Genomic DNA, 27,139 nt, shown 5'->3' with positions numbered 1-27,139 from the left:
TGAGTTACAAATACAAAGTGCAAATATATTTCACTTCTGACCCACTGAAATAAATACTTCGCAACAATTCTTCCTCCACTGTTTGAAAATTAAAAATACACTAAAGGAGAGAAACATCTGAGTGTTTCTGTCATCTGAGTGCCACTAGACTGCACGGTTATGTCTAGACTGGCATGATTTTCTGGAAATGCCTTAGAAATAGTGCCTACAAAATGTGTCTCCACAAGGTGAAAACACTTTTCACAAAACTTGTTCAACTCCCATGTTGAAATCAGAGGGATTGCTGATATGCTGCTGTGCCTGGGGTCCCAAAGAAGCCACACTAAGGTTACTCAGTTAGGGTACGTCTACACAGCAGGGCTAACGTTGAATTAAGTTATCCAACTTCAGCTGTGTGAATTGCATAGCTGAAGTTGAAATAGCTTAATTTGGCTTTTGGTGCTGTCTACACAGCAGGAAGTTGAAGGAAAAACACTCTTTCTTCAACTTCCCTTACCTCCCATGAAATGAGTGTTGCAGGAGTTGGAGTAAGAAGTCCTCCAGCTCGACATTATTTTGAAATAAAGGCTCGTCGTGTAGACGCATACCATGTGATTTTGGAATAACATCAGTTATTCTGAAATAATGCAGCTGTGTAGAAGTAGCCTTAGGATACACTGCAAAGAAAGGGGCAGAGAAGCCCCAAAGCTGGTGGACATTCCAATATTTAGATTTATCAAACCAGCACAAAACAGCTTCTATATTACCTTACTGGTTACCCATAAGCCAACATCACAGTTGCCTTAAAGCAAGCCAGCCTTAGGCCTCCTCCCAGACACCCAAGTCAAATACTGTGAGGATTGCTGACAATCTTATTCATCATACAAGAAAGTTCTACCAGTCTCAAAGGATCAGACACATTACCTGTCAAGTTAATGGATATTTTGGATATTACCCAAATACATGTTTATAGCCAATTCTTACTAAATAAACTAATATTTATTTAAAAAGAGAAGAGAACATGATTTAACAAATCAATTTACATACAGACATGAGTACAGTTCTGAAATCAGACTCATAGTAGAGGTGGTGAGCTTTATAGTTGCAAAGAGTTCTTTCAGAATTAGTCCATAGGTTATAGTCCAATGTCCATATTCAGGGTGATCCAGGTGGGACTGGAGATCTCAATCTTATGATTTAAGCTTTCTCTGCATGAAGCATCAAGTTGATAGAGATATAAAGGTTCAGGACCCAAGAGAACTGTATATCGTACCAGGCCTCCTTTTCAGAGCTTGGAAACTTTAGGTAAACGAGAGACAATCATGGAGACTCTAAAATAGACCTGTTTCCTATATATCACCAGTAATTAGCTGCATAAATTAACATAAAGCAATTGCTGTTTTTTCACCATTTGCAGATGAATGGCTATATATTTCCAAGAGAGATGAACACAGTGATATCACTGTATTTACAGTTCATTGATAAGTTAAGAGTTCCTTTTGATTTCTGCATTAATAGCAAACAGCACAGACGGACTGTTTGATGACATTGTTTGTCTCTAACAATATACATATATACAAAACCACAATATCCCAAAAGATTGAATTAGGGTAATTTAACCCACAAGTTCTTTCACCCCTTCTGGCCATGTGTCATAATTGCTATTTAAGATTTTTTTTCTATGTGAATTCATAACTGCTATCCAAACTGATATTCATGATGCAGTCCTGGGTTGGATGCTGGAGGTGCAATTCTGTGGAGCCCTCTACAGCCAAGAATTATAATTCAAATGTCCTCTCTTCCTCTGATTATACTTCTCATCCTAGCCTGAAGAGTGATGATTTATGCTGGTGCTCTTGGCCCCATCACTTCTTTGCCATTTCCACTGACTTTTTAAATTGCATGAGAAACATGGAAGGGGATTGTGTCTGTCCATAGCAGCCAATCAACTTTTTTTACCCTGAAGTTTATTACAAATCTACATGATTATTGAAACTCATTCCTCTTTTATTTCCACAAAAGTCAATGTATCTTTTCAAATGTAAGCTCTTTGGGGAAGAGGCACTTTTATTTTTGTGCTTTGTTCAGCTCTGAGCAGGAAGTCAGTGCTAAAAAAATAGATGATGATGATGATGATGAAAGTTGTGTTTGAAACAAAGTGTAGTAATTTCAAGAAGACATCTCAAATTCACTGAAATTCTTATGCTGGGAATAAAAAGCATACATCAGCCACTGGCAGATTCAGGTTTTAAAAGTGCTCAAGCAATGAACATTAATGAACGTGAACAGCTCCCTGTAATCGCTGGCACTGTATAGAAAGTGCAGTGTGGAGAAAAGTAAAACAACCGTGTACAGTAAAACCTGTGTTATCCGGCATGCTTGGGGATTAGAGCGTTCCGATTATCTAAAAATTCCAGTTATCTGAGGGTCCCATCAATCTAGGAAAAACCAATGGACAATAATAGTAAAACTTGAGTTTTTAATATTGGTAGTTTTGTAGTGTGAGGCAGTTGGTCTCACATTTCTATTTTGAGTTAAAGCTGATTAGTACTTTTTAAATACAAAATTATTAGTCCAATCATGGTAAACCAAGCCAGGCCTGTGCGCCTGAAGATGCGACAGTGTTATGTCTGGGTGCAATGCCGGTTAACAAAGTTTTCTGGTTAACAGAGTGCCGGATAACAAAGGTTTCACTGAATATACATATTGAAGAATTGAATCACAGAAGCTACTGTACAGGACTAGGACAGATCTGTTTAATTTCTCCATATGGCTGATGTTGAATTAATTCAACTCTGTAGTATGTGTGTCCAAGCTAGCAGGGTTTTTCAGTTGTGGAATGTTGGGTAAGTGATGGCACCTGGAACTAAACTAGACTGACTCCTGTAATTAGATTTTTTTTTTTTTTTGCCTGAATTCATGCCTGTCAGTCTAGCTTAGTTCCAGGCAGAAGTGCTAAGCAGATATCAACTGAGGAAGACCTCTTTCACAGGAGTAAGTGAATCATCTGTTGTTGCTTCTAATCCAACAGGGCCTTTGATCTGCTTTGAGAATATAATTCCTGTAGGAGTGTGTGTTTCCAGCACTGTATCATAGATTCTGCTTCATTAATTTTTCATACTGCTGTTCTCCTATATTTTCCATTGTGATGACATCTGAATGAATACTAAGCTGCAGTCTGCCATATGTAATTAATCTGGTTTGGTGTGCTTGTTAGCAACAAGGTGAAAAGGGTAGCCTTTCCAAAACAATTAAATCTGTCCTGTTTGAATGAAACATTATGGGGGAGATGCAGTGTCTAGCAGCCAGATGATGTAGACAGAAAGAGACTGGGGCAAATGAACAGGGGTGGAAGGAAAGAACCCAGGAAACTACAGACCGGTCAGTTTAACGTCTGTCCCAGAGAAGATAATGGAGCAGGTAATTAAGGAAATCATATGCAAACACTTGGAAGGTAATAAAGTGATAGGGAATAGCCAGCATGGGTTTGTGAAGAACAAGACATGCCAAACTAATCGGATAGCTTTCTTTAATAGGATAACGAGCCTTGTGGATAAGGGAGAAGCGGTGGATGTCATATACCTAGACTGTAGTAAGGCATTTGATACGGTCTCGCATGATATTCTTATTGATAAACTAGGCAAATATAACTGAGATAGGGCCACGATAAGGTGGGTGCATAATTGGCTGGATAACCGTAGTCAGAGAGTTGTTGTTAACAGTGCTAAATCCTGCTGGAAAGGGATAATAAGTGGAGTTCCGCAAGGGTCTGTTTTGGGACCCGTACTGTTCAATATCTTCATCAATGATGTAGTATTGGGATAGAGAGTACGCTTATTAAGTTTGCAGATGATACCAAACTGGGTGGGGTTGCAACTTCTTTGGAGGATAGGGACATAATTCAAAATGACCTTAGCAAGTTAGAGAAATGGTCAGAGGTAAACAGGATGAAGTTTAATAAAGAGAAATGCAAAGTGCTCCACTTAGGAAGGAACAATCAGTTCCATACATACAAGATGGGAAGTGACTGTCTAGGAAGGAGCATGGCGGAAAGCGATCTAAGGGTCATAGTGGACCACAAGTTGAATATGAGTCAACAGTGTGATGCTGTTGCAAAAAAAGCAAATATGATTCTAGGTTGTATCAACAGGTGTGTTGTAAGCAAAACTCCTGAAGTCATTCTGCTGCTCTACTCTGCACTAGTTAGGCCTCAGCTGGAGTACTGTGTCCAGTTCTGGGCGCCACATTTCAAGAAAGATGTGGAGAAATTGGAAAGGGTACAGAGAAGAGCAACAAGAATGATTAAAGGTCTAGAGAACATGACCTATGAAACCAGGCTTCATGAACTGGGCTTCTTTAGTTTGGAAAAAAGAAGATTAAGGGGGGGGGACATGATAGCGGTTTTCAAATATCTAAAAGGGTGTCACAGGAGGAAGGAGAAAATTTGTTCCTCTTGGTTTCTGAGGACAGGACAAGGAGTAATGGGCTTAAAGTGCAGGAAGGGAGGTTTAGATTGGACATTAGGAAATGTCAGGGTGGTCAAATATTGGAATAAATTGCCAAGGGAGGTGGTGGAATCTCCCTCTCTGGAGATATTTAAGAACAGGTTAGATAGACATCTGTCAGGGATGGTGTAGACGGAGCTTGGTCCTGCCTTGAGGCGGGGGGCTGGACTCGATGAACTCTCGAGGTCCCTTCCAGTCCTATGATTCTATGATTCTATGACATGATAGCAGGTTTCAGGTATCTAAAATGGTGTCATAAGGAGGAGGGAGAAAACTTGTTAATGGCCTCTGAGGATAGAACAAGAAGCAATGGGCTTAAACTGCAGCAAGAGAGGTTTAGGTTGGACATTAGGAAAAAGTTCCTACCTGTCAGGGTGGTCAAACATTGGAATAAATTGCCCAGAGAGGTTGTGGAATCCCCATCTCGGGAGATATTTAAGAGTAGGTTAGATAAATGTCTATCAGGGATGGTCTAGACAGTATTTGGTTCTGCCATGAGGGCAGGGGACTGGACTCGATGACCTCTCGAGGTCCCTTCCAGTCCTAGTATTCTATGATTCTATGATTGTTTGCATAGGTTTTTGCAGCCTAGGAGCAGTGTACACAGTTCCTTATCCAGTTATTCTCTCAAGGGGAAGACAGGAAGATAGGTGTTACCATGGATCCTCATCCAATGTGTCTCTTTCCTTGCCATGCACTGAAACAATGGTACTTCCTGATTCCCAGATCCAAGGAAGGGATGTGACCTAGCTTTGATCTTTGTAGTATCAACAAGTACATCAACTACATTAGGTTCCACATGGTTACCTTAGCAACTATGCTCAGTGCATTAAATGACAACAACTTGTTTGTAGCCCTCAAACTCAGGACACTTCCTTCACTGTGGCAATATTTCAAAGCATAGGAAGTTTCTGACATGTATAGTTGCAAATCTGCATTATCAGTACTGCATGTTTCCCTTTGGCTTGTCCTCTACTCTGTGGTATTTACCAAATGCTTGTGTAGTAGTATATCTCAGAAAAAGAGGAAATTTTCTCTTCCTATACTTGAACAAGTCTTCATCCATGTCCAGTTCAAACTACATCTCTTTGATCATCTGAGTCTGATTTGGAACAAAGAAAAGTCTATTACTAATACCACCTCAAAAAATCAAGTTCACTGGGGCCTTACTTGGCCCTAGAAGTTCAAGAGCATTGCTCCTGAATGAATGATTTCAAGCAAAACTTAAAAAACAATGAATAGTGTAGTAGCATCTTAAAGACTAACAAAACATGTAGATGGTATCATCAGCTTCTGTGGGCCTAACCCACTTCTTCAGATGACTGATGTATTATAAGTCCAGATCCAAGAATAAATAAGGGAAGAGGGGGGAGGAAAAAAGGAGAAAAAAGACAGTCAATAGATTGTTCAAGTAGTTAAAAGAGGCTGATAAGAACAATTAGCACCTCTACTGTTTGTTTGGTTGGTTAAGTCATTAGGATGTGGAAGGTAGTGTGCGAGCCAGCCGATATCTCTATTCATTCTATTCTGATAACTTCATTTACAAGTTTAATTCTTCAGTTTCAACCCTTCCCTGTCTATTTGGCTTATGGGATTGGCCTGAAACAACACGGTGACTTGAAGATCCATTAATGAGTGCCTGGGCAGGTTAAAATGTTCTCCAGCAGGTTTGTGTGTGTTGCCTTTTTGGATATATAATTTGTGTCCATTAATTCTTTCGTAGACTGTCCAGTTTGGCCAATATATATGGCAGTGGGGCATTCCTGGCATTTGATGGCATAGACCATGTTAGTGGATATGATGTTAAATGAGCCCCTGACGTAATGGCTGATGTTGTTAGGTCCAGTGATGAAATCATTTGTGTAGATGTGTGGGCAGAGCTGGCACTGGGGCTGATTGCAAGGGTAGGTTCCTGGATGATTATGACAGAGATGTGTTGTGTGGTTACTGGAAAGATGTGTTGTGTGGTTGTTTGAAGTTAGGGGGTTATCTGTAGGCAAGGATTGGCCTTTCCCCCAAGGCCTGTGAGAGTGAGGGATCATTTTCCAGGATAGGTTGTAGATTGTTGATAACGCGTTGGAGGGGTTTAATTTGTGGACTGTAGGGCTACGTCTAGACTACATCCCTTTGTCAGCAGAGGGATGTAAATGTAGCACTTCGAAAGTTCAAATGAAGCGGGGATTTAAATATCCTGCGCTTCATTCGCATAATCACGTAATGGCGCTCTTTCAAAAAAGCGGTATTTCAAAATAAACTGCAATCTAGACCCAGTTCTTTTGAAAATGGGGTGCTTTCTCGAAAGATCCTGAAAATTGAATTATGCATTTATTATTATTATTGAATTATTATTTAAATCCCCGCTTCATTTGCATTTTTGAAGTGCTTCGTTTACATTCCTCTGCCGACAGAGGGATGTAGTCTAGACACGCCCTAGGGGGCTACGTCTACACTGGCCCCTTTTCCGAAAGGGGCATGTTAATTTCACAGGTTGTAATAGGGAAATCCGTGGGGGATTTAAATATCCCCTGCGGCATTTAAATAAAAATGTCCACCGCTTTTTTCCGGCTTTTAGAAAAGCCGGAAAAGAGCGTCTACACTGGCCCCGATCCTCCGGAAAAAAGCCCTTTTCCGGAGGATCTCTTATTCCTACGTTGAAGTATTTAAGTGAGATATTTAAATCCCCCGCGGATTTCCCTATTACGACCTGTGAAATTAACATGCCCTTTCGGAAAAGGGGCCAGTGTAGACATAGCCTAGGTGATGACAAGTGGAATTCTGTTGTTTTCTCTTTTTGGCCTGTCTTGAAGTAGTTCATGTCTGGGTACTCTTTTGGCTCTGGTGATCTGTTTTTTCACTTCTCCGGGTGGGTATTTCAGTTTAAAGAATGTTCTGTATAGATCCTGTGAGTGTTTGTCTCTTTCTGTGGGATTGGAGCAAATCTGGGTTGTATCTTAGGGATTGGCTGTATAAAATAGATCGAGAAATGTGTCTGGAATGGAAGCTAGAGGCATGAAGGTAAGTGTCGCGGTTGATAGGTTTCCAGTATAGGGTGGTAGAAATTTGTCCATTGTTTAATTGTCCTGTAGTATCAAGGAAGTGGATCTCTTGTGTGAATTGAACCAGGCTGAGGTTGATGGTGAGATGGAAGTTGTTGAAATCCTTGTGAAATTCTTCAAGGGTCTCTTTCCTATGGGTCCATATGATGAAGATGTCATCAATGTAGTGTAAGAAGATTAGGGTGCTAGGAGGCAAGAGCTGAGCAAAAGAGTGAACCATAATGGATTGTTGAATGGTCTCTCCAGCGCAGTGGTGGAAGCCTCATCTTCATTAAGTGCAATTAGAAGCCATTCTCTATCTATCTATCTATCTATCTATCTATCTATCTATCTATCTATCTATCTATCTATCTATCTATCTATCTATCTATCTATCTATCTATCTATCTATCTATCTATCTATCTATCTATGGAATTATATACCCTATGGTGCCATCTAGCTGAATGAAATAAGCCAGTTGATTTCTCAAACATTAGTGATTTACATTTCTAATTACTTTTTTTAAAGGAATGTCAACATATTTCCTGCTGACTTTTTAGCAATCAAGTGAATTATCCACAATGATTTAACGTGTTGGTGCAGGAGCCCAGAATCACAACTCTCAGTTCTGTATGCCAGCCACAAGAAAATGCTCTCTTCTTAGTCAGACATTATAATATAATAAAATATTTTCAGTGAAACAGTGTATCATCCCAGATGAAGAAATCTAATTTACAATGTTGCCCTACATAGTGAACACTGGTATTAGGTTACAGAACAACAAGATAATCCATCACACAATTTAAAAGCACAATCAGAGTTCCGTAATAAAAGGAACACTTGCATATATACACTTTAAATAATGAAACAAGGCAGTTATAAATTAAAATAACCTTATTAAAAACAGGGTCAAGGAATTTCAGTCAGTGGTCGCTCTATTAAAAGATATAGCATAAAACCTCTTTTCAGTTCTTCAAGAAATAAGAGAGAACAATATATTTTAAAGACATTTCCAAAAGTACTATATCTGTTGATTTTGCTGGACACCTCAAATTATAGGCCTGATTAGGATTCATGTAGTATATGGAACAGCTTGCTCACAGAATATAAATGTGAAATGCACGGCAGTCTGTAACGATGAAATATGTAAAATTAAAAGAAACCTGAAGAAGCATGTGGAGATATATAATATATACAGACTAGGCTGGGAGTGCCAGGATAAAAATGCTGACTCTTCCGTGCATGTCCTTCAAGGGAAATTTTGGATGATAATGTCAGGTCATAGAGTTCCATGAGATGCAGTTGGTATATATGACTAACATGCATATATGTTTTGGCAATTATAGATTCTCAGAGTAGAACTTTGAAACCTGCAGTATGTCACAAATCCTTCTGATTTCAAAAAGCAGTCTCAACAGCTCTTCTAAAAAGTGCTTTCAAGCTGTCAATGCAGCCAAAAGCCATGGACACACTATTAAAATGGACTTCCAGGATCTGTATCTTAGTAAATGTAAGAGCAGATGTACATTGTTAGAAATACCTTAGCATCACAGAGGCTGAAATATAGTCCGTGAGGTTTTACAGAAAATGCTTCCTAAAGTAATAGTATAACCCAAAAGGAATTTGTTTACATATGTTCTTTTTCTAAAATCAACTTCTTTTACAAAAGAACAAAATCTTTAAAGTCACTTCCCTATTTTCCTACAAATCCCTCATTAAAACTTACTTTGATGTACATCTTACAGCTATGGTGGTGTATTTATTTGGTGTATTTAACTTACAAGCCAAGAAAAATACACTGCTTTAAACTGTGCACACAACTAGCCTATTAAAAATGTTCATAGTTCAGTTACTCTGATCTTCCTTTCCACCTATGCCCAAGTTGATTGCTTCTACCTACTTGCTTTGTCTTCTCGTAAACTGAAATGATAAGCCCTTAGGAAGAATGATAATCTCTTGCTATGTATTAATACAACGCCTAGCACAACGGTGTTTTGAACTGATTGGAGCTATTGGAATTCCACACTATTGGAATTCAAAAACAAGCAATTGTTTATTTTTATGTTGAAGAATGATTGAATTATTTTTCACCCACTGAAAGTTCTTGGTTAGAATTCTTCTGTTGGTAGCCCTTGTGCATTTGAGAGCAGAATTTGATCCATGAGGTGGCTGCTGGGGCCAGGAATCTGTCCTTCTCTCCCTATTTTGTCAGAGGAGAAGATCCGTCTCTCTTCATCATTGCTATACAGTAGGAGCATCTCACAAATATTTCTCAATCTATCTTCTCACCTGCCCTTATAGAGAGAGAGCTGAGGCACAGAGACATTAAATTATATACCTGAAATTACACAAAAGTCAGACCTGGGAATTCAGACCAGATTTCATGTGACACACTTGCTGTCCTTCCTTCCTGCCTCCTCTGTTATCAGAAGGCCTTGAGTGGCTCTGAGGCTATGTCTACACTGTAGCCTTCTTCCGGAAAAGCTTATGCAAATGAAGCATGGAGTGGAATATTGCTGCGCTTCATTCGCATAATTAATTAGCAGCCATTTTTGCGCAAAAAGGAACTGTGTAGATGGCTCCTCTTTGTCCCGTCCCCCCCCTCATTTTTTCAGGAAGAACGAGTCTTGTACAAGAGGCGGTTTTTCTCAAAAAGGAGCTGTGTGCAAAAGCCTCTTGTGCAAAAATGGCTGCTAATTAATTATGTAAATAAAATGTGGGAATATTCCACTCTATGCTTCATTTGCATAAGCTTTTCCAGATGAAGGCTACAGTGTAGACATAGCCTGACCTGCTTTACAGCTCTCCTATCTGCTCTAGTGCATCTAGCCAGTGCTCCTGAAAATAGTGGCAGATCTGAGGGTTCCAGTCCCCAAGATTTTATAGATTCTCAGGCCAGGATCATTGTGATCATCTTGTCTGACCTCCTGTATAATGGAGGTCATAGAATTAGCCCCAAAGTAACTGCTAGAACAGATCTTTTTGAGAAACATTCAATCTTGATTTAAAAATTGACATTGATGGAGAATCCACCATGACTCTTGGTAAATTGTTCAATGATTAATTACTCTCACAATTAAAAATGTATGCCTTATTTCCAGTCTGAACTTATCCAGCTATCTAATTGTGTATGCTTGGGTCAAGAGAACTGAGGACACTATTTCCTTCCCTTTTTGTAGCAAGGTCTATGCAACTATACACTGTTCCCTCCAAAACAATTGAATTCCTCCATGTTCTCTTCTTGCTAAGGAGCAATTTAGCTGCTACTTTTCACTTATTATAAATGAGAGTTTCAGACCTAAATCTCTGTATGAAGAGTTGTGACTTTGGTGTCAATGAAATTATCATATGTGGTTGATCACATGGCAAATTTGCATGGAAGTAAAGATGTTAATGGAAGGCTGGACTATGCCGCTTATAAAGAAACACTCTTGACAATCCCCTCCTTCCCATACCTCCACCTTAATCTTGTCTGTTTCTCTTTCCTAATATGCAAAATATTGACCATTTTTGGGTAAAAAATTCCATAATTTCTGGAGATGTGATGTCTAGTTCCATTTTCAAAACTTTTTTTTCCCTCTGCTGTCAAATTTAAACAATAGTCTTAAAAACTAATTGAAAATGCCACATGTCAGCAAAAGTCATGCTCATTAGTCTTGAAGTTTGTCAGTGAAAACAAGAGTTGCAGTTTTGTTGTAATCTATCTGAAGAAATGATAAGATCTGGCATAATTGTGTCAAATGCATGAAGAACAACACCAGCAGCAGAATTTATTAATAGAAGTGAGCTAAACATCAAAGGTTGGATTGTTTTGTAGAGCCAAAAGAAAAGATATACTGGTGAAGTACTCATTAAATAATGCATACTCAATCAGCAATAGGCATTAGAGTTGATTGCTAGTTGATCACATAGGTTTATGCTGCTGCCTTTGATGGAAGACTAGTAAAGGCAAAGTGACAAGACATTTTCTGTACAATGTTTGTAAGGTTTTTATGTGCCCCAAAGAAAACACACTTGTGATTCTCTGATGTGTCTCAAAGTGGATTATGGGCAAAGATGGGCGAGCTGGCTCCAAATGTAAATCTGTCACGGAAATACTTTGTACAGCGAGGATGCAGTGAACCATTAAACCAAATTGCAAGCCACTTCAAGCCACATGGTGCTGCAGCATCCGTAGTTCCCGCACCTATGAGCAAGGAACTTTTTCTCTTTATTGTTTTTCATTTTCGTGGGCCTCTGGGTATGTTTACACTGTAACTAGACAATAGTGGCTGGCCCATGCCAGCTGATTCGGGCTTGTGGGCTTGGACTAAGAAGATGGTTAATTGTCATGAAGATGTTCAGGCTCCAGGGTTAGTCAGAGCCCTGGGACCCTCCTATCCCATGGCATCTTGAAGACATCTACGCCACACTGAACGAGCCCTTCAGCCAGACCCCTGTGAGCCCAAGTCAGCTGGCATGAGCCAGCTATGGGTTTCCAGCTGCAGTGTAGACATACCCTGTGTTTCTGGGTTTCATTCAAGAGCGGAAGAGCTGAAGCCCCCAGAAGGTATCATCAAAGTGTTGAACTGGAAGTGGGAAGTACAAGGAATCTTGAAACAGACGGTTCTTCATAAGCAGCCATGGGGCCCAGTCTTGCTCTAGCCTACTTCAGTGACAAAACATCCATGGAGTTCACTGCAAGCTGGTTAAGGCTATGTCTACACTGCAGGGCTTTTCCGGGATACTGAAGGTTTCCTGAAAAAGTTCTGCCACGTCCAAGGAATGTGTCTGTTTTTCCAGAAAAAAAAATTGGAAAAGATGATGTGTTTTTTCGGCATCCCTGTCAACCTCATTCTACAAAGAAGAAGGGATGTTCCAAAAGAGGGTTTTTTTCCGACATTTGGCCCCATATAGACAGGCCAAATGTCAGAAAAGCCTTTTTCAGAAGAAAAGTGGAAAAAGATATGCAAATTGCAGTTTGCAATTTGTGTATCTTTTTCTGACTTTTCCCTGCAGTGTAGGCAAAGCCTGAGGCCCCAGCTTTGCAGAAATAAGAGTCAGATAAAAGGTTAAGTGCCTATGAGGATAAGGACCTGGCCTAAGATTTGACTCTGCCACAGTTTTCCTGGAGGACATAGGGCAAATCACTTAGTGTGTGTAAAGGGACTGTACTTCCCTACATTCTAGGAGAGGGATATGTGAGAGGATATATTTGTCTGGATTTCGGACAGGCCCACCCACGAAGGGAGTGGAAGGTAATGGGGCCGTTGCCCCAGGGCCCAGAGATTCAAAGGAGCCTGAGGCTCCCAGCCACCTCCACTACTCCTGTGGCAATAGTGGTGGCCAGAGCCCCGGGCCCTTTAAATAGCTGCCAGAGCACCACGCGACACAATCCATGTGACTCTAAGGACTGAGGGGTGGCATGATTCTCTCTGGACAGTGCAGAGGGCAGGAGGGAGCTGGCATGGTGTGCTCTGAATGTCCCAGAGGGCTGGGACACAATGCCCCGATCCCCAGCCTTTCCATGTGAGGCTCTATCCCTTCCATGAGCATGGAACCAACTCCACCCCCCTGCAGCCCAGGGGACTGCACAGGCTGTTGTTTCCCCTGCTTTCAGATGCTGCACTGATGAAGACTGTATAAATAAGTGCATAATAATTACACCATTCAACAAAATATCTCAGTACCTATCATTTTTGCATGTGTGGTTGGCTAAAATATGTTAACAAGACGATGCTGAAGTGTTTTCTATGATGTATTAGGTAAGGTATTTCCAGTAGAGATAAGAAAGTATTAATACCCCTCTACAAAGCACAGATAAGATCTGATCTGGAAGACTGTACATTTCTGGTCACCCATGTTTAAGAAAGAGTAACTCAAACTGGAACAGGTGCAGGAAGGACTGCTAGGATGATCAAGGGAATGGAGAACCTATGTTATGAGGGAAACTAAAAGAGCTCGTCTGATTTAGTCTGACAAAATGAGACTGAGAGGGGATCTGATTATGAACAACCATACTGGCTCAGACCAAAAGTCCATCTAGCAATATCCTGTCTTCTGACAGTGGCCATTTCCCGAATTGTTCCCTGTATGTACATCTGAGGTAAATACAAGGCAGGAAGAAGAGCTAGTTATGCTAAAGGACAATTCTGGCACAAAAACAGATGGGCCATGAATAAGTTTAGGCTGGACATTCTAAGATTTCAGACCGTCAGAGAAGTGAGGTTCTTAAACAGCCTCCCAACAGGAGTAGTGGGGGTAAATAACCTAACTAATTTAGATATAGAAACTTCAGGGGTAACCGAGTTAGTCTGTACAGGATAAACTTAAAAAACAACAAATGGTCTGGTAGGACTTTATAGACTAACAAAACATGTAGATGGTATCATGAGCTTTCGTGGGCACAGCCCACTTCTTCATCTTCTTAATCTTCTTCAAACTTTGGTCATCTGAAGAAGTGGGCTGTGCCCACGAAAGCTCATGATACCATCTACATTTTTTTTTTAGTCTCTAAAGTGCTACTAGACCAATTGTTGTTTTTTTAGTTTTTATATGGCAGGATTACCTGCAGTAGCCACCTGATGGGACTCAATGATCCAGGAGGTCCCTTCTAATCCTGCATTCTTATAATTTTTGATGAAGCTTTGTTCATATGCATAACTGATGGGACAAACAGCGAAAATAGATTGCTGTCCAATGTGTGGAACAAGAAATTTCAAAACTTTTAATTTTCTCTAATCTTTTAGTTACAATGGTTTTATGGAAGGTGGTGATTGTAACAGTAATAGTTAAAATACTTTCAGGCAGAAGTCTAATTTTAAAATTGATTTGGCCGTTTAAGTGATTTGCACAGGGTGAGACTGGAAATTCAGGGGAACATGTGGCTGTTCTGACTTCCAGTCATCATTGTTTAATCACTGACATGATAACTAAAAAGAGTCTGGTCTTGTGATTAAGGCATTGGATTGGGATTTAGGAGATGTGGGTGTAACTCCTGGCTCTGCATGGAATTCCTGGGTGACCTTGGGCAAGTCTTTTAAACTCCGTATGCTTCATTTCTTCAGGATACAACAACCAGCACTGTGGGGCCCTGATATTGGTTGGGGCCTCTAGTACTACAATAATGTAAATAATAAATGATCATGATAATACAGATTGTACGTGGTTACACTTTCACCAGTTCTATGGAATTTTGTGTGAACATTTTTCTAGAAAGTATAGAGTCCTCGGACCATTGTGTTGTTTGTTCTGCCAAAAGACTCCATCATGCAAACTAGTTTGCCAATTTAAAAAAAAAGAGAGAGAATTCATTAGGGGAGAAATGAGTCATTAGTGCTAAAAAACAAGAGAGAGAGAGAGTGCAGTGTAGCTAGCAGAATCTAGTTATAGGCAGAATGCTGACCTGCTTATATATTTTCCCTGCCTATCAATGAGACATGTTAGTTTGGTGCCTTTTCAGTTTACTGGAATTTGAGGGCTGATTTGAGATGGTTTTCAATTTTAAAATATGTGAAATGCCAAGATGTTAGGCCTCTATGGTGCTCTCAATAAAGCCAAAGCCCAAACATGATCAGGCCTAAAACCCTGATTCTTCGGTTGTATTGGTGTGGGCAGAGACTTAAACTGGACTGACCTGTTGAAGTCAGTGGACTCCTGGGTGGGTATGAATGTTTTCCTCCAAATGCAAGAGTACAAATATGAAGCACAGGTAAAAAAATAAAAAAGGAAAACATAAAGCTCAAAATGTCAAAGGAGGTACCCTTTAACTTGTATGAAAAGTTCCCTGTAACAATGTCTATAATGCAATGCAATAAACAGTCAGAACATAAGGCTTATGCCTGATGGTGATAAATTTGGGTGATATTGCTCATTTACTTGACAAGGTATACACACTGGAAATTATAGGGGAAACAGAACATCAATTTAGAATTCTGCCCTCAAATTGGAAAATAAATAGAAGCAGTAAAAATACAAAGGAGTAAATTGATTTTTCTGTCGTCTTGTAAGGAAATTGGAAATCCACTCACCTGTGTTGGATTTTTTTGACAAGGAACAGGGATTGTACTGCTATAGCAAGGGGCAGGATATGAAACAGCACTGCTCAGTGCTGACTAGTAGTTTACATTAATCTTAAAGAGATTCTTGTAATAATGCTCATAGAATGTCACACATTCAAAATGTTCAGTTTATTCCACTATTTTCATGACTAAAGCTTAATATTGTTAATACTATGGTAGGTCCAGGTCAGCAAGAGAAAGTTCTCTTAGAAACCTAACAATGACTGCAGAAATATTAAAAAACTGAGTTTTCCATAGCCACGTTCATGAAGAAACCCTCATATATTTTAAATGAATCAGGCTATATTTTGTGGCAGTTTAAACCGTAATATTTGTTAAAAGGGTTAGAGCTGAGGGAATATGCTTCTTGTATGTTCAGATTTTTGCTACATTTTTGGCACCCTTTTTCCTGGGACAGGAAAAAAAAAAGAGATGGCCCAATCTTATCTCATTGGAAAAACCCCACAGTTTTCATGCTGAATCAGACTGGTCATATATTCTAGACCAGTGGTTTTCAACCTTTTTTCATTTGTGGACTTCTAACTTTTTGAATGGAGGTGCGAGCCATTTGGGAATCTTAGAAATAGTCTGCAGACTGAATGAAACAAGTTTTTGCCTGCTTACGTTTTTTCTGTGTGTGTGAGTCAGCAAGAGCTGGGAGAGAAATGGACTAAGCAGTAATAAGGCATGGATTTCCCAGAAATATCCATGTCTAAGAAAAGAAACCTACATTTTGGAACAACAGAGATGTAAATAGAATAGAGAATATTTATAGTTACATGCAATCAGGTTATTTTCTTTGGGTGCATCTAGACTACATGGCTCCATCGACGGAGCCATGTAAAGTAGTTTACTCGATATAGTCAATGAAGCGGGGATTTAAATAATCCCCGCTTCATTAAAATAAAAATGGCCACCATGCTGTGCCGACAATCAGCTGATCCTGCACAGCGCGTTAATCTAAACGTGGCACAGTCGACAAGGGAAGCCTTTGTCGACCGCTCCGGTAGGCCTCATGAAATGAGGTTTACCAGAGCGGTCAACAAAGGCTTCCCTTGTTGACCACGCCGCATCTAGACTGCTGCGCTGTGACGAATCAGCTGATTGTCGGCGCAGCGCGGTGGCCATTTTTATTTTAATGAAGCGGAGATTATTTAAATCCCTGCTTCATTGACTATGTCGAGTAAACTACTTTACATGGCTCCGTCGATGGAGCCATGTAGTCTAGATGCACCCTTTGGTTTTAGTTTAGTCAAACTCCTCTGTGTAACCCTCCTGCCTGTATACTGTAATTGAAACTGAATCCCAGGGAAGCAGTTCTCTGTGCTTTAATCTTTTTTTCTTTATTTGTTCTGTAAAGCCTAGCAACCAAGTATGCTTTACCAAATATCCTCTTTTTCAGACTATAATTTCTGTGTCCATGTGCCTCAACAGTAAGTCAGCTATTAAGAAATTAGTTTGTTTTCAAGCGCTTTCTTAAGGGAGTGTTAAAATCTTGGTATTACCCCACAAGGAAAAGTTCCCAAGTGCTTCTTCCTGGCTTCAAGGGGTTTTTGTACTTGGGTGGTAGCGGTGTACCACCTGGGTCAGGAAGTCTGTAACCTTGGGGAGTTTTTTAAACAGAAGCCTTAAATGGCAAAGTATTTTAAGGTCTCTTTTGGGCCCCACCTTCTGCACTCAAATGACCTGAGTGGGGAACATCCTTGACAATAGTATTTGTGAATGTTTTGTTATCTATATAAATAGATGTCCAATCATTTGATATAAAAGAGGGTTTCATGTCCTTGATTATATCTCATGCCAGTGAGTTCTGCAGGTTAATTATACATTTAGGGGAGAAGGGGAGAATCATTTTATCAATTTTAAACGTTCATGTCTTTCATTTTCATTGAAAGTTCCCTTGTTTTTAAAAAGAGGTAAATAGCAGTGCCCCATCTACCATCTCTTGCCATTTGTTAGTTTGCAGATCTTTATTATGTCTTACCTCATTGTTTGTCTCCATTAAACTGCCCCAGTCTTTCCAGTCTGTCAGTGTATGGAAGTTTTTAATTGACTATATTCATGCTGCCTATCTCAGAAAAAAGAAAGGAAACCAGAAATGTAGTGCTTGTTTTCCCTCTCATTAATGGGAGTCAGATCAAATCATCTAATTGCCATACATTATGATAGAGGTGAAATATACTTCTTTATACGTAAACATAAAATAGTGTAGAAATGATGTCTATAAAATATTGTTTTATAAATCATTCTTATGTACTGATTAAGTTAAAGTACTCTGCCTATATTAGGCATATTTCTCTTCTAATATAAAAAATGAAAATACAATATTGCAATAGTATTTCATAAAATCATATCTCTGTAACCTGGGATACGAAGTAACATGAAGACATTGCTTTTTGATGGATAGCGAAAGTTCAAAAGCTTTTTCTTAATTTATAAACTACATTACACAGAAGTCTTCCATGTGCTGCTTCTGTTACATTTTATCTTGATTATGGCTGACATTTTCAGAGTACAAAGCACTGTAGTTAAGAGGATAATTTTAAATTCTCTATGAGGTGCTGCAGTTTGATTCTGGATTCCACGGAAGTTACTTTAAAGTAAAAATGTTGTATTGATTTTCCAAAAAGCCTACTTGATGCAATGTGCACACTGCTTAGTGTAGCAAAGCTCTGAGGATGCAAAAAGTAAAGAAATATGGGCATCACTGTGCAAAAGTGTAAAAAGATCATAACTCGGATTACAGTAGTTTACTTTTCCAATAGATTTGTTGAAAAGTAAGTAACATCCAAAGTATGGCAAGTCCTTCTTTTTCAATTACTGTGAAACTCTGAGCAAGGAGCATGTTGCATCACTTGAATAATTCCTTCTGATCTGGATGCTTGATTGAGTGAACTTTGCAGAAAAGAGGAATAAATCTCAGCTAGAGAGGACTAAATGGAGTCCTCCTGTACAGTGACAAGGCCCCCAGAATATACTGTGTTCATTGCTATTCATCATATCATAGAAAGGATGATGTTGTCTAGGAAAGTAGCACAGTAAGTCTGCAAGTGCCCAATCCATCTCCCTTTGATGTGACTGGAAAAGCTCACATGGACTTCAGTGAAAATGGGGATAGACCTAAAATTCAAAATCTACAGCCACAATTTTCAAACAGGGCCATCTAAAGTTAAACCAATAGCTCTACCTGAATGTATAAGAGCTGTGAGTCTAGAGGACCCCTATTCTTTCCTTTCACTGGAGAAAAAAGGTGTTGGAAAAGTGCCCGGAGGCCAGTTATGATCTGACCTTCTCCCTTTTGGGAGGCTTTTCTGTTCAGAAGAAGTGTCTTCATATAGCTTTGGAAAAAAACTAGTGCTACCACAGTCTAAATAAATAGCCCTTATATTAACAACTAATGGTGCACTGCCTTACGTCTTTGGTACATACAATGAATGTCACCAAAACCCAGACAGCAATAAATGTGGCTATCTATCTTAGGTACATATGTGTCACCTATTACCTAGTATCTGAGCATCACACAGTGTGTAAGGTGTTTATCCTCACAACACTCCTGTGGAGTAGGAAAGACTGTTATCCTCATTTTACAGATGGGGAACTGAGGCATAAAGGGAGAGACTTCCCCTAGGTCACACAGGAAGTCTGTGGAGGAACAGGGAATTGAATCCATGTATGTGAAGTCGTAAGCTAGTACCATAACTATAAGACTATCCTGCCTGTCTCACAATAGAGATTGGGAGTTGCTAGAAGCTGACCAATCCCAGAGAGAACTAGGCTTTGTGTGGAGAGCAATATAATTTTTTAAAGAACCACTAGTTCGGTGAAGGAAGGGAATTTGTACAACACCCACAGTGTACTCTCACCGGGAGTCCTGGGACCTTCTGTCTGTGCCATTGGGATGCAGAACCCACAGGAATTCCCACAACCCTAAGGCTCATACAAATGTGGTGCAACAGTGTTTTTTTTATAATGAATATTCCTTAGATTGCATTAGTAGCCATGATGTGATAGTTATTTGCCTGACAGATGAATATACCGTCCTGCTACCACACATGCCCAGTGGCCACAATTTATTCTCTTTGATGCAAATTAGCTGTAGTCCTTTGGTCTCTTTGCTAGTTTACAGTGTGCCTGAGCAAAGTTTGGACACCTCTGAGCCTGAGTCTGTAAGATGAGTAGTTTCACTGAAGTCATGAATGGATTTAAACCAAGGGCAATGTGTTCATAATCAGGTGTCCTAGTTCTCTGTGATTTAGAGTTTGATTTGTGTTTAGTTTTCATGACTACAATAGTTTTTTATTATTATTTTTATTTCATCCAAGGAGGAGAGATGATTTTAGAAGTGTAAAAGAAAAATTCAGTATTCTTCTTACAGTATGTTCTTCTGCTTAGTCCTGATTTCTTATGTACACCTAAACTTCAGCATATGCAAATGTATTAGTTAATAGAATAGTCTATATGCTCAGCACCTCTCATTTGGTTTATCTACATACTAAAAATAAAGGCAGGAGAAACAGGAGCATTTAGTATCTGTCACAGCATATTTTTATTTTTAGAATATATTACTTGGATGCAGTTCTTTTTGGTTCAAAAGCTCATTTAGTCTGGAAAAGAATAAAAAAAGTTTCAGATTTAGTGCTACTTTTTAGATGAGACATAACAGCTGCTGAAATTAAATTAGGATCTATACTTGCTTCTGGCAGCATTCCAACTCATCTTTGGTTGAAATACGTACTGTAATAGGATGTGAAACATGAATTGAAAGCAAATATTTTTCCCAGTTCTACCTTTTCAAAAGCACAATGTAGGAAATTGTATTCTAGAATCATGGAACAGATTCTTACATTTGTTCCAATATCATTAAATGTATAAAAATCCCACATTTAAGCTCCATTAAATGTCATTAACAATTTGTCTTTCAGACTCAATGGCTTTGCTGATATTTCTGTTCTGTGCATCTCTGCAGCCTGATAGAATGACATTTAAAAGTAGTTTTCAAACCTAGAGTGTTATTTTTAAAAGGATGAAACTGTCTGCAGAGAAAATAAGCAAATAAATCCGTGTATTGCATGTGACAGTGATACAGGATCATCAGCATTTAGCGAGCGTTAATGACAGAGATTGTGGGCAAGGTCCAAGATTTTCAAAAATAGGTACCTACAGTTTTGCATTTACAGCCATATTTAAACACCTAATTAAGTGGCCTAATTTTCAAAAGGCCCTAGCACCCACCTGGTCCCATTGACTAAAACCAAATCTACGGGTGCATGAAACATTGAAAACCAGGATGAATTATTAGAAGTGTAAGTATAGGCACCATTTTTTATGTGGTTAGTCTGAGTTCTTTCCTGTTCATAAACCCTAGAGGTATGACATTACAAGACTTTAGTCATGCAGATGGTCCCTCTGACTGAGTAAAGCTGTGTGTGTGTAAAGGTTTCCAGAGTCAGGCCCCTTGGTCCTGACCAGTAATTGTCCTTACAATGAGACGGACTAGATTATCACACTAGTCCATTCTGGCCTTGGACTCTATTGAATAAAGGCTCTCCTGTCACCTTTCTCAAAAGTATAGCTGGCAATATAATAGTAATTACATATATATATAATATAATGTTTGAATCCTGGTCAAATTTCATGCTGGGTGACTACCTTCCAACAACCTATATTTACCCTGCAGTTTCAATGGTATATGGGAGAAGATTGCTCAGCCCTTATAATGTGGGCCACATGGAAAGATTTTCTTGTGGAGCAGTTTCAGGATTGTCCTTACATCATACACGGAATATACAGCTGCATAGAGCATCTGAAAATTTGGGGCACCACTGACACAGGGTCTTAATGTCCACCCGTCTCTTCCTATCTCTGATCTGTGGCTCAGCTTCCTCTAGACAGGATCTAGTAAATTAATTTAAAAGAGAAAAAGCCTGCTAGACCTATTAGCGGAACATTGAACCTGTGAAGGAGCCATTCAAATGGTAATGAAGCCATTTAACAGGCTTTTGCCAAGCCCAGGTATATGCTGTCAGTTTTTGAATTTACTGTAGATGTTATCATGTACGGCAATTTTTTTCACCTATGGTATGTATACACAACAAAGTTATTTTGAAATAACAGCCCTTATGTCAAAATAACTTTACTAGTGTCTACACAGCCAAACCACTATTTCAAAATTAATTCGAAATAGCGGAGCACTTATTTCGAAATTAGTAAACCTCATTCCACGAGGAGTAACACCAAATTTGAAATAGCTATTTTGAAATAATTTCTGTGTAGACACTTATTTAGAAATAGGGGGCCTCCAGCCTTCCCAGGGTGCCCTGCTGGCCACTCCAGCCTCAACGAAGAACACTCCTCTCCCTCCCCCACTCTCCAGAGCCCTTAAAGGGGTTGACTCTGTCCACAGTGCCTGTGCCAGCTCCAATCCTGCCAGCCCAGAGCCAGCAGTCACTGACCTGACCCAGTGGCCCCAAAACATGAACCAGCAAGCCACTGGCAGCCAGCCCGCCATCGCTCTCCAGGAGCAGTCTGCCAGCTCCCAGGAACCTGCCAGGGCCTGGAGAAGGCAGGCGCCTTCCTGGTCTAGGGTGGAGATCATGGACCTTATTCAGGTTTGGGGGGATGCCCCCAATGTCCATGTTCTTTGCACTAGATGGAGGAATGCGGCCATCTATGGCAGGATAACTGCCAGACTGGCCACCAAAGGCCACATAGAAACCCAGGCACAGGTTCGCATGACAATCAAGTTGGTCTGGCGAGACCCCCACCCTTGAGCCCTGAGCTTTCCTTCCCCTTGCTTCCCCCTTCCAGCTCTCTACTCCCAGGTTTCCTCCTCCCCTCTCCCATCCTCTCTTCTCCCCTCTCTCTCCTCCTTTCCCCAGTCTCACCAGAGTTTCATTCCCTGCCCCAGTTTTGTTAAATAAAGAAAGTTTGTGTTCATGAAAATATGTGTATTTTATTTGACATGTGGAAGGACGTGAGGGAATAATGGGGCACAAGTCCCCAGTGGGGCAGACCAGGGACGCTCTTAGTGCTCCTTCAGGGCCTCCTGGACACTGACAACCCCCTGATGGACCTCCTACATGGCAGCCTGCAGAAAGTGCAGCCAGGCTCGCAGCAACGTGTCCAAGAGAAGCACCAGAGTGGCAGCTCTGACTCTATGTTGTAGAGTGGTGTGGTGTCCCGAGAGAGGGCAACCAGAGCATGCAGAGACAAAATGCTTTGCTGTCCCTCATCAAGGTTGGCAAGCAAGCAGGGAAAGCTGAGAACTGGCTGTCTGGGGAGGTGGGGGGGCCCTTTAAGCACAGGCCTCAGATAGCCTCAGGCAGCAACTATGCAAAGTAACTCCTGACCTGATGCCCTGCCGGACCTGGTTCCAGCCAGCCTTAAATGCGATTCAGTGTCCACTCAGTGTGGACGCACTATTTCAAAATAACAAAATGCTAGACATGTTATTTTGAATTAACTATTTTAAAATACGATATTTTGAAATAACGCCGTAGTATAGACATACTCTTACAGACTAACACAGCTACCAGAACTTTTGAATTTACTATTAGTCTATGGGACCTTAGTTTAAAATTTGCTTTAAAAATATTTCATTAGTATGTTGCTAAAGACTATATATCACATCTCTAAAAAATCATCATCCGCAGCTCTCCCCTTAGCTACTGTTGGACATAGCGACGCCAGTTTAATAGAATTGCGTAGGGCCCCATAAATCTTAAGGACTGCCCTGAGCACTTTCTAAGCTGCTGGTAATCACACGGCCCACTTCCCCTCCTATTCATGAGTGCTCGTCATTCTTGTAGCATCTAGAGCCAGTCCTTGGATTGAAATCGCTATTAAAAAGGTATTTATTATCTTTTAAGAAAACATTATCACCTGCAAACAAGGAGAACCAGCCCGGTCTCTACATAAGCAAGCATTCTGCAGACTACCCATGGTCTAAGCACAATGATTTGGGATTGATTGGGGACATATAGCATTCTTTACATCTTGGCCTTAAGCTGCAGATCATTACTGTTTAACTGCTATATTTCAATATCTGAAGTGATGACAATATTTTAGTAGCGAGTGAAGTAATACTTGTTTGTTAGGCCAAATCATCAGCAGATTCTGTTAAAGTAAATGGAACTTTCCCAACTTAAATCAGCTGAGAAGCTAGCAAAATAGTAGATAAAGGGCTTTGAGACTGTTTTTGTTGAAACTTACTGTAAAAAAGTGAGCTATCGCCATGTACTGCTGATTATTGTGAAAGCACTGCAGTTTTATAATGGACTCCCTGCTTAACAGTGTTCTCTTTTCTTTTTTCCCTTCAAATTAGATATTTATCTTTGAGAATAACATCTATTACTGTGCCCATGTGGGGAAGCAAGCCATCCGAGTGGTCTCCACTGGAAAGGAAGGTGTTATTTTCAATGGCCTCAGCGACTGGCTATATGAAGGTAGGACACAATATTGAAGGCTGCCGTTAGTTATGAGTTTAAGCTCTAGGTTTGGAGAACTGGGTAAAAATTAGAAGTGAAGCATTTGATTTCTTGGGACGATGGCCTATTAGTTGGAAATTAAGCAGTTCTAATGCTTATCTGAAGTGCTGAACTGGGAATAATGTGAAAGGATATAAGAAAAGTTTTTTCCAGGGCTCCTCTCCACTCTTTCAAGGGTGATAAATCACAACGTGTTAATGAACAGAACTGCTTCATGATGTAATGGCACCTGCAATAATCAGATGTGCTTATTTTCTAATCCCAGTAAGTGGCAGACATTGGGCAGGGTGGGTAGGGGAATTAAGGGTGAGAAGCTGCTAAAAAAACTCCTATGATTTAGACTTCTAGAACCAGATGCTCTTGCCCTTTTGTATCAAGACAGGTAGCACAAAGGAGCTGGAAGCTGTGCAGATCTCGTTAGCTGATAATTTCTCTGCCATGGGCAAGTCCTCAGCTGGCACAGAACCAGGGCAGTTGACTCCTACTCCACATAATGGTCTTATGAGAGGAGGAGAGCCATAGCTGCACTCCTCCTATTCTCAGCTGGCAGATATCCCCTTGTGTACCACTACCAGCTGGCAAAGTGTAGACCCATCTAGACTGTTCTGCACTGTGCCAATGCTAAGGCTGGTAGAGAACTGACCTTAAGAACCAGGAAACTAAAACCAGCCCTTTTGTAGTCATCACTCCCAAAGAATCAGGGTCCTAAATTATACACACACATCCATGAAGTTTTTGGACATCAGCTTGTAATTGCTTTTCGTGTTTGTATGTATGTTGAAGATGAAATAGTTATGTATCACAGAATACTTAACAGTTAACATTGTCCCTATAATGGGCCAAGGTGGGTGAGGTTATATCTTTGATTGGCCTGAATTCTGTGTATGAGAGAGAGAGACACTTTCAAACTTAGGCTTTGTCTACACTGCGAGTTTTTACGGCAGAAAATGTGCTAATGAGGGGCTCATTAGCATGAGTCGTGATATCATTAGCATATTTTCTGCCCTTTCTTTTTGCACAAGGGGTTTTTGCAAAAGATGCTTATGCCCCTCCCAGAGCTCTACCTAATACCCAAGGACAAACATGGCTACAACAACACTGTATGCAACATTTTGCCTGTAAAACATTTTGCACTTAGAGTGGCTTATAGACTATAAATGCTAATTTATTCTAATTTTTCCTAAAGAGATGAGGTTTCTGTTTTGCAACTCTGTAGGTCAAGTGCACATATCAGTATCTCTGTTTTGCTGATAAACAGCATGTAGTATCTAAGATCCTCTCAGACTGTGCTGCATACAGGGCATGCTGCTGACACAAGGAGTTTATCATGTCAGCAAACTCTGAGTGAGCAAGCTACCACCCAGTGATGCTGATGTTACACCAACACACATTTTTATTCAATTACTGCATTATTCAGTAAAATGCAGGACTATGTAGCACTTTAAAGACTAACAAGATGGTTTATTAGATGATGAGCTTTCGTGGGCCAGACCCACTTCCTCAGATAAAATAATGATATTTAATCTGAGGAAGTGGGTCTGGCCCACGAAAGCTCATCATCTAATAAACCATCTGGTTAGTCTTTAAATGCTACATAGTCCTGCATTTTACTTCAGCTACACCAGACTAACACGGCTACATTTCTATTACTATTCTGCATTACTCAGGTTATTTCTTGGATACAGTGACTTTGTTTGGTCCTTTATAACAAATTATCACACTGAAGCTGTGTTAATTTACTGATATAGTAAATGATTCTATGATTAAATACAACATATATATACAGGGACTTATTCTGCACTCCTTACACTGAAAGACACTTACAGAATAACCCCATTGAAAGTGCTTCTCCCTGTGAGTATGGGATGCAGAATCAGGTCCACTGTATCCATGTATTTCTCGGTGATTTCTTTGTTATATGATGTACATACTTAAGCCTTTTGTCTGTGATGCTGTCAGTGTCACAGACTATGTGGCTGAAGACAGTTAACACTTGAATAATAAAGTGACCAGTCCCCATGAGAAGAGTAGAGAAGGATCCAAACCAAAACCCCAGATGCAAACACCCGCTGAGTATTGAGGTAGAGTTCAGAATCTGATTTTGCTGGCTGGACCTGTCTCTCTTGTTTATCCCAGAAGCCCCACACTCTGCAGTGGATTGTGAATGGGAGAACCAGGAAGCAGAAAGCTCTGTGAAAGTTAGGTGCTGTGGATGGTCTCTGGCTTCCAGCTAGTCTCCATAAGTCAGCTCCCTTCCATATCTCAGCATCCCTTTGGCTTCCTAAATTGATTCACAGTCTGCCCATGAGCCTGAGGTTCACCAGATTTAAAAAAAATCTGTAGAGGGCAATGCTGGAACAGGACGTTGGGATCAAAATAGTAGGGAGCAGAGAACTGACGATTGGGTGAAACCAAATGGATAGCAAGCAAGCCAGAGGGCTACAGGATCTGGTATAGTCAGAGCACCCTGTGGAACTCAGGAGCCCTGAAGGCACACTGCATCTTGTTAGTCTTTAAAGTGCTGCATAGTCCTGTCTTTTGTTTCAGCAAGACCAGACTAACACGGCTACATCTCTATTACTATTCTGCATTTGGAATGTGTGGGAAGTCCAGAGGAACTGTGGAGTTCAGCAGGGCTAAGGGAATCTCCAGGAGCAGTGGTAGCTGGAGTCCAGGAGTCAATGGGAGTTTTAACATCAGTTTCCATGAAGCTGTCTGATTTACCCTAGCTGTCTGTGTTGTGCTGTGCTGTGCTGTGCTGTGCTGTGCTGTGCTGTTATGTCCCTGCTGATGTCAGTCACCTTCCCACTAGTAATACACGCTCTGCACTACTACCTCGCTCTAATAGTGAGCCAAACTAAAACTATTTGAAATCTGGACAAAGATCTAAAATGTGAATCTCAGGATCATCCAACTGTTAGTGCTTTACCTTTTTCAGAAGTTCCTATCACAATGTCTCTCTCACCTCACCTGTGAAGACAGGCCAGATATTCAGTGCCACATTTGTAATTGTTTGTGTTGCCAACATCTCAGCAAGTTCTTGAGATGGATTCTGAACATATGCCAAGTTCTTGCTCCAGCTATGCAAATATAT

The 27,139-nt window shown here is 40.3% G+C and overlaps 1 protein-coding gene across 4 annotated transcripts in view; it reads left to right on the top strand.

The window, feature by feature from the left end:
* Nucleotides 1-27,139, top strand: part of DPP6 (dipeptidyl peptidase like 6) — an 865,367-nt gene that overhangs the window by 696,330 nt on the left and 141,898 nt on the right. For all 4 annotated transcript variants that reach the window (XM_075922772.1, XM_006129324.3, XM_075922771.1 and 1 more), the window contains exon 8: nucleotides 23,883-24,003. In XM_075922772.1, coding sequence (XP_075778887.1) covers nucleotides 23,883-24,003 — 121 coding nt within the window. The remainder of the gene's footprint in view (nucleotides 1-23,882; nucleotides 24,004-27,139) is intronic.

Source organism: Pelodiscus sinensis, chromosome 2 (assembly GCF_049634645.1).
Source record: "Pelodiscus sinensis isolate JC-2024 chromosome 2, ASM4963464v1, whole genome shotgun sequence".
Taxonomy (NCBI): Eukaryota; Metazoa; Chordata; order Testudines; family Trionychidae; genus Pelodiscus; species Pelodiscus sinensis.
This window is presented reverse-complemented; position numbering and strand designations above follow the sequence as displayed.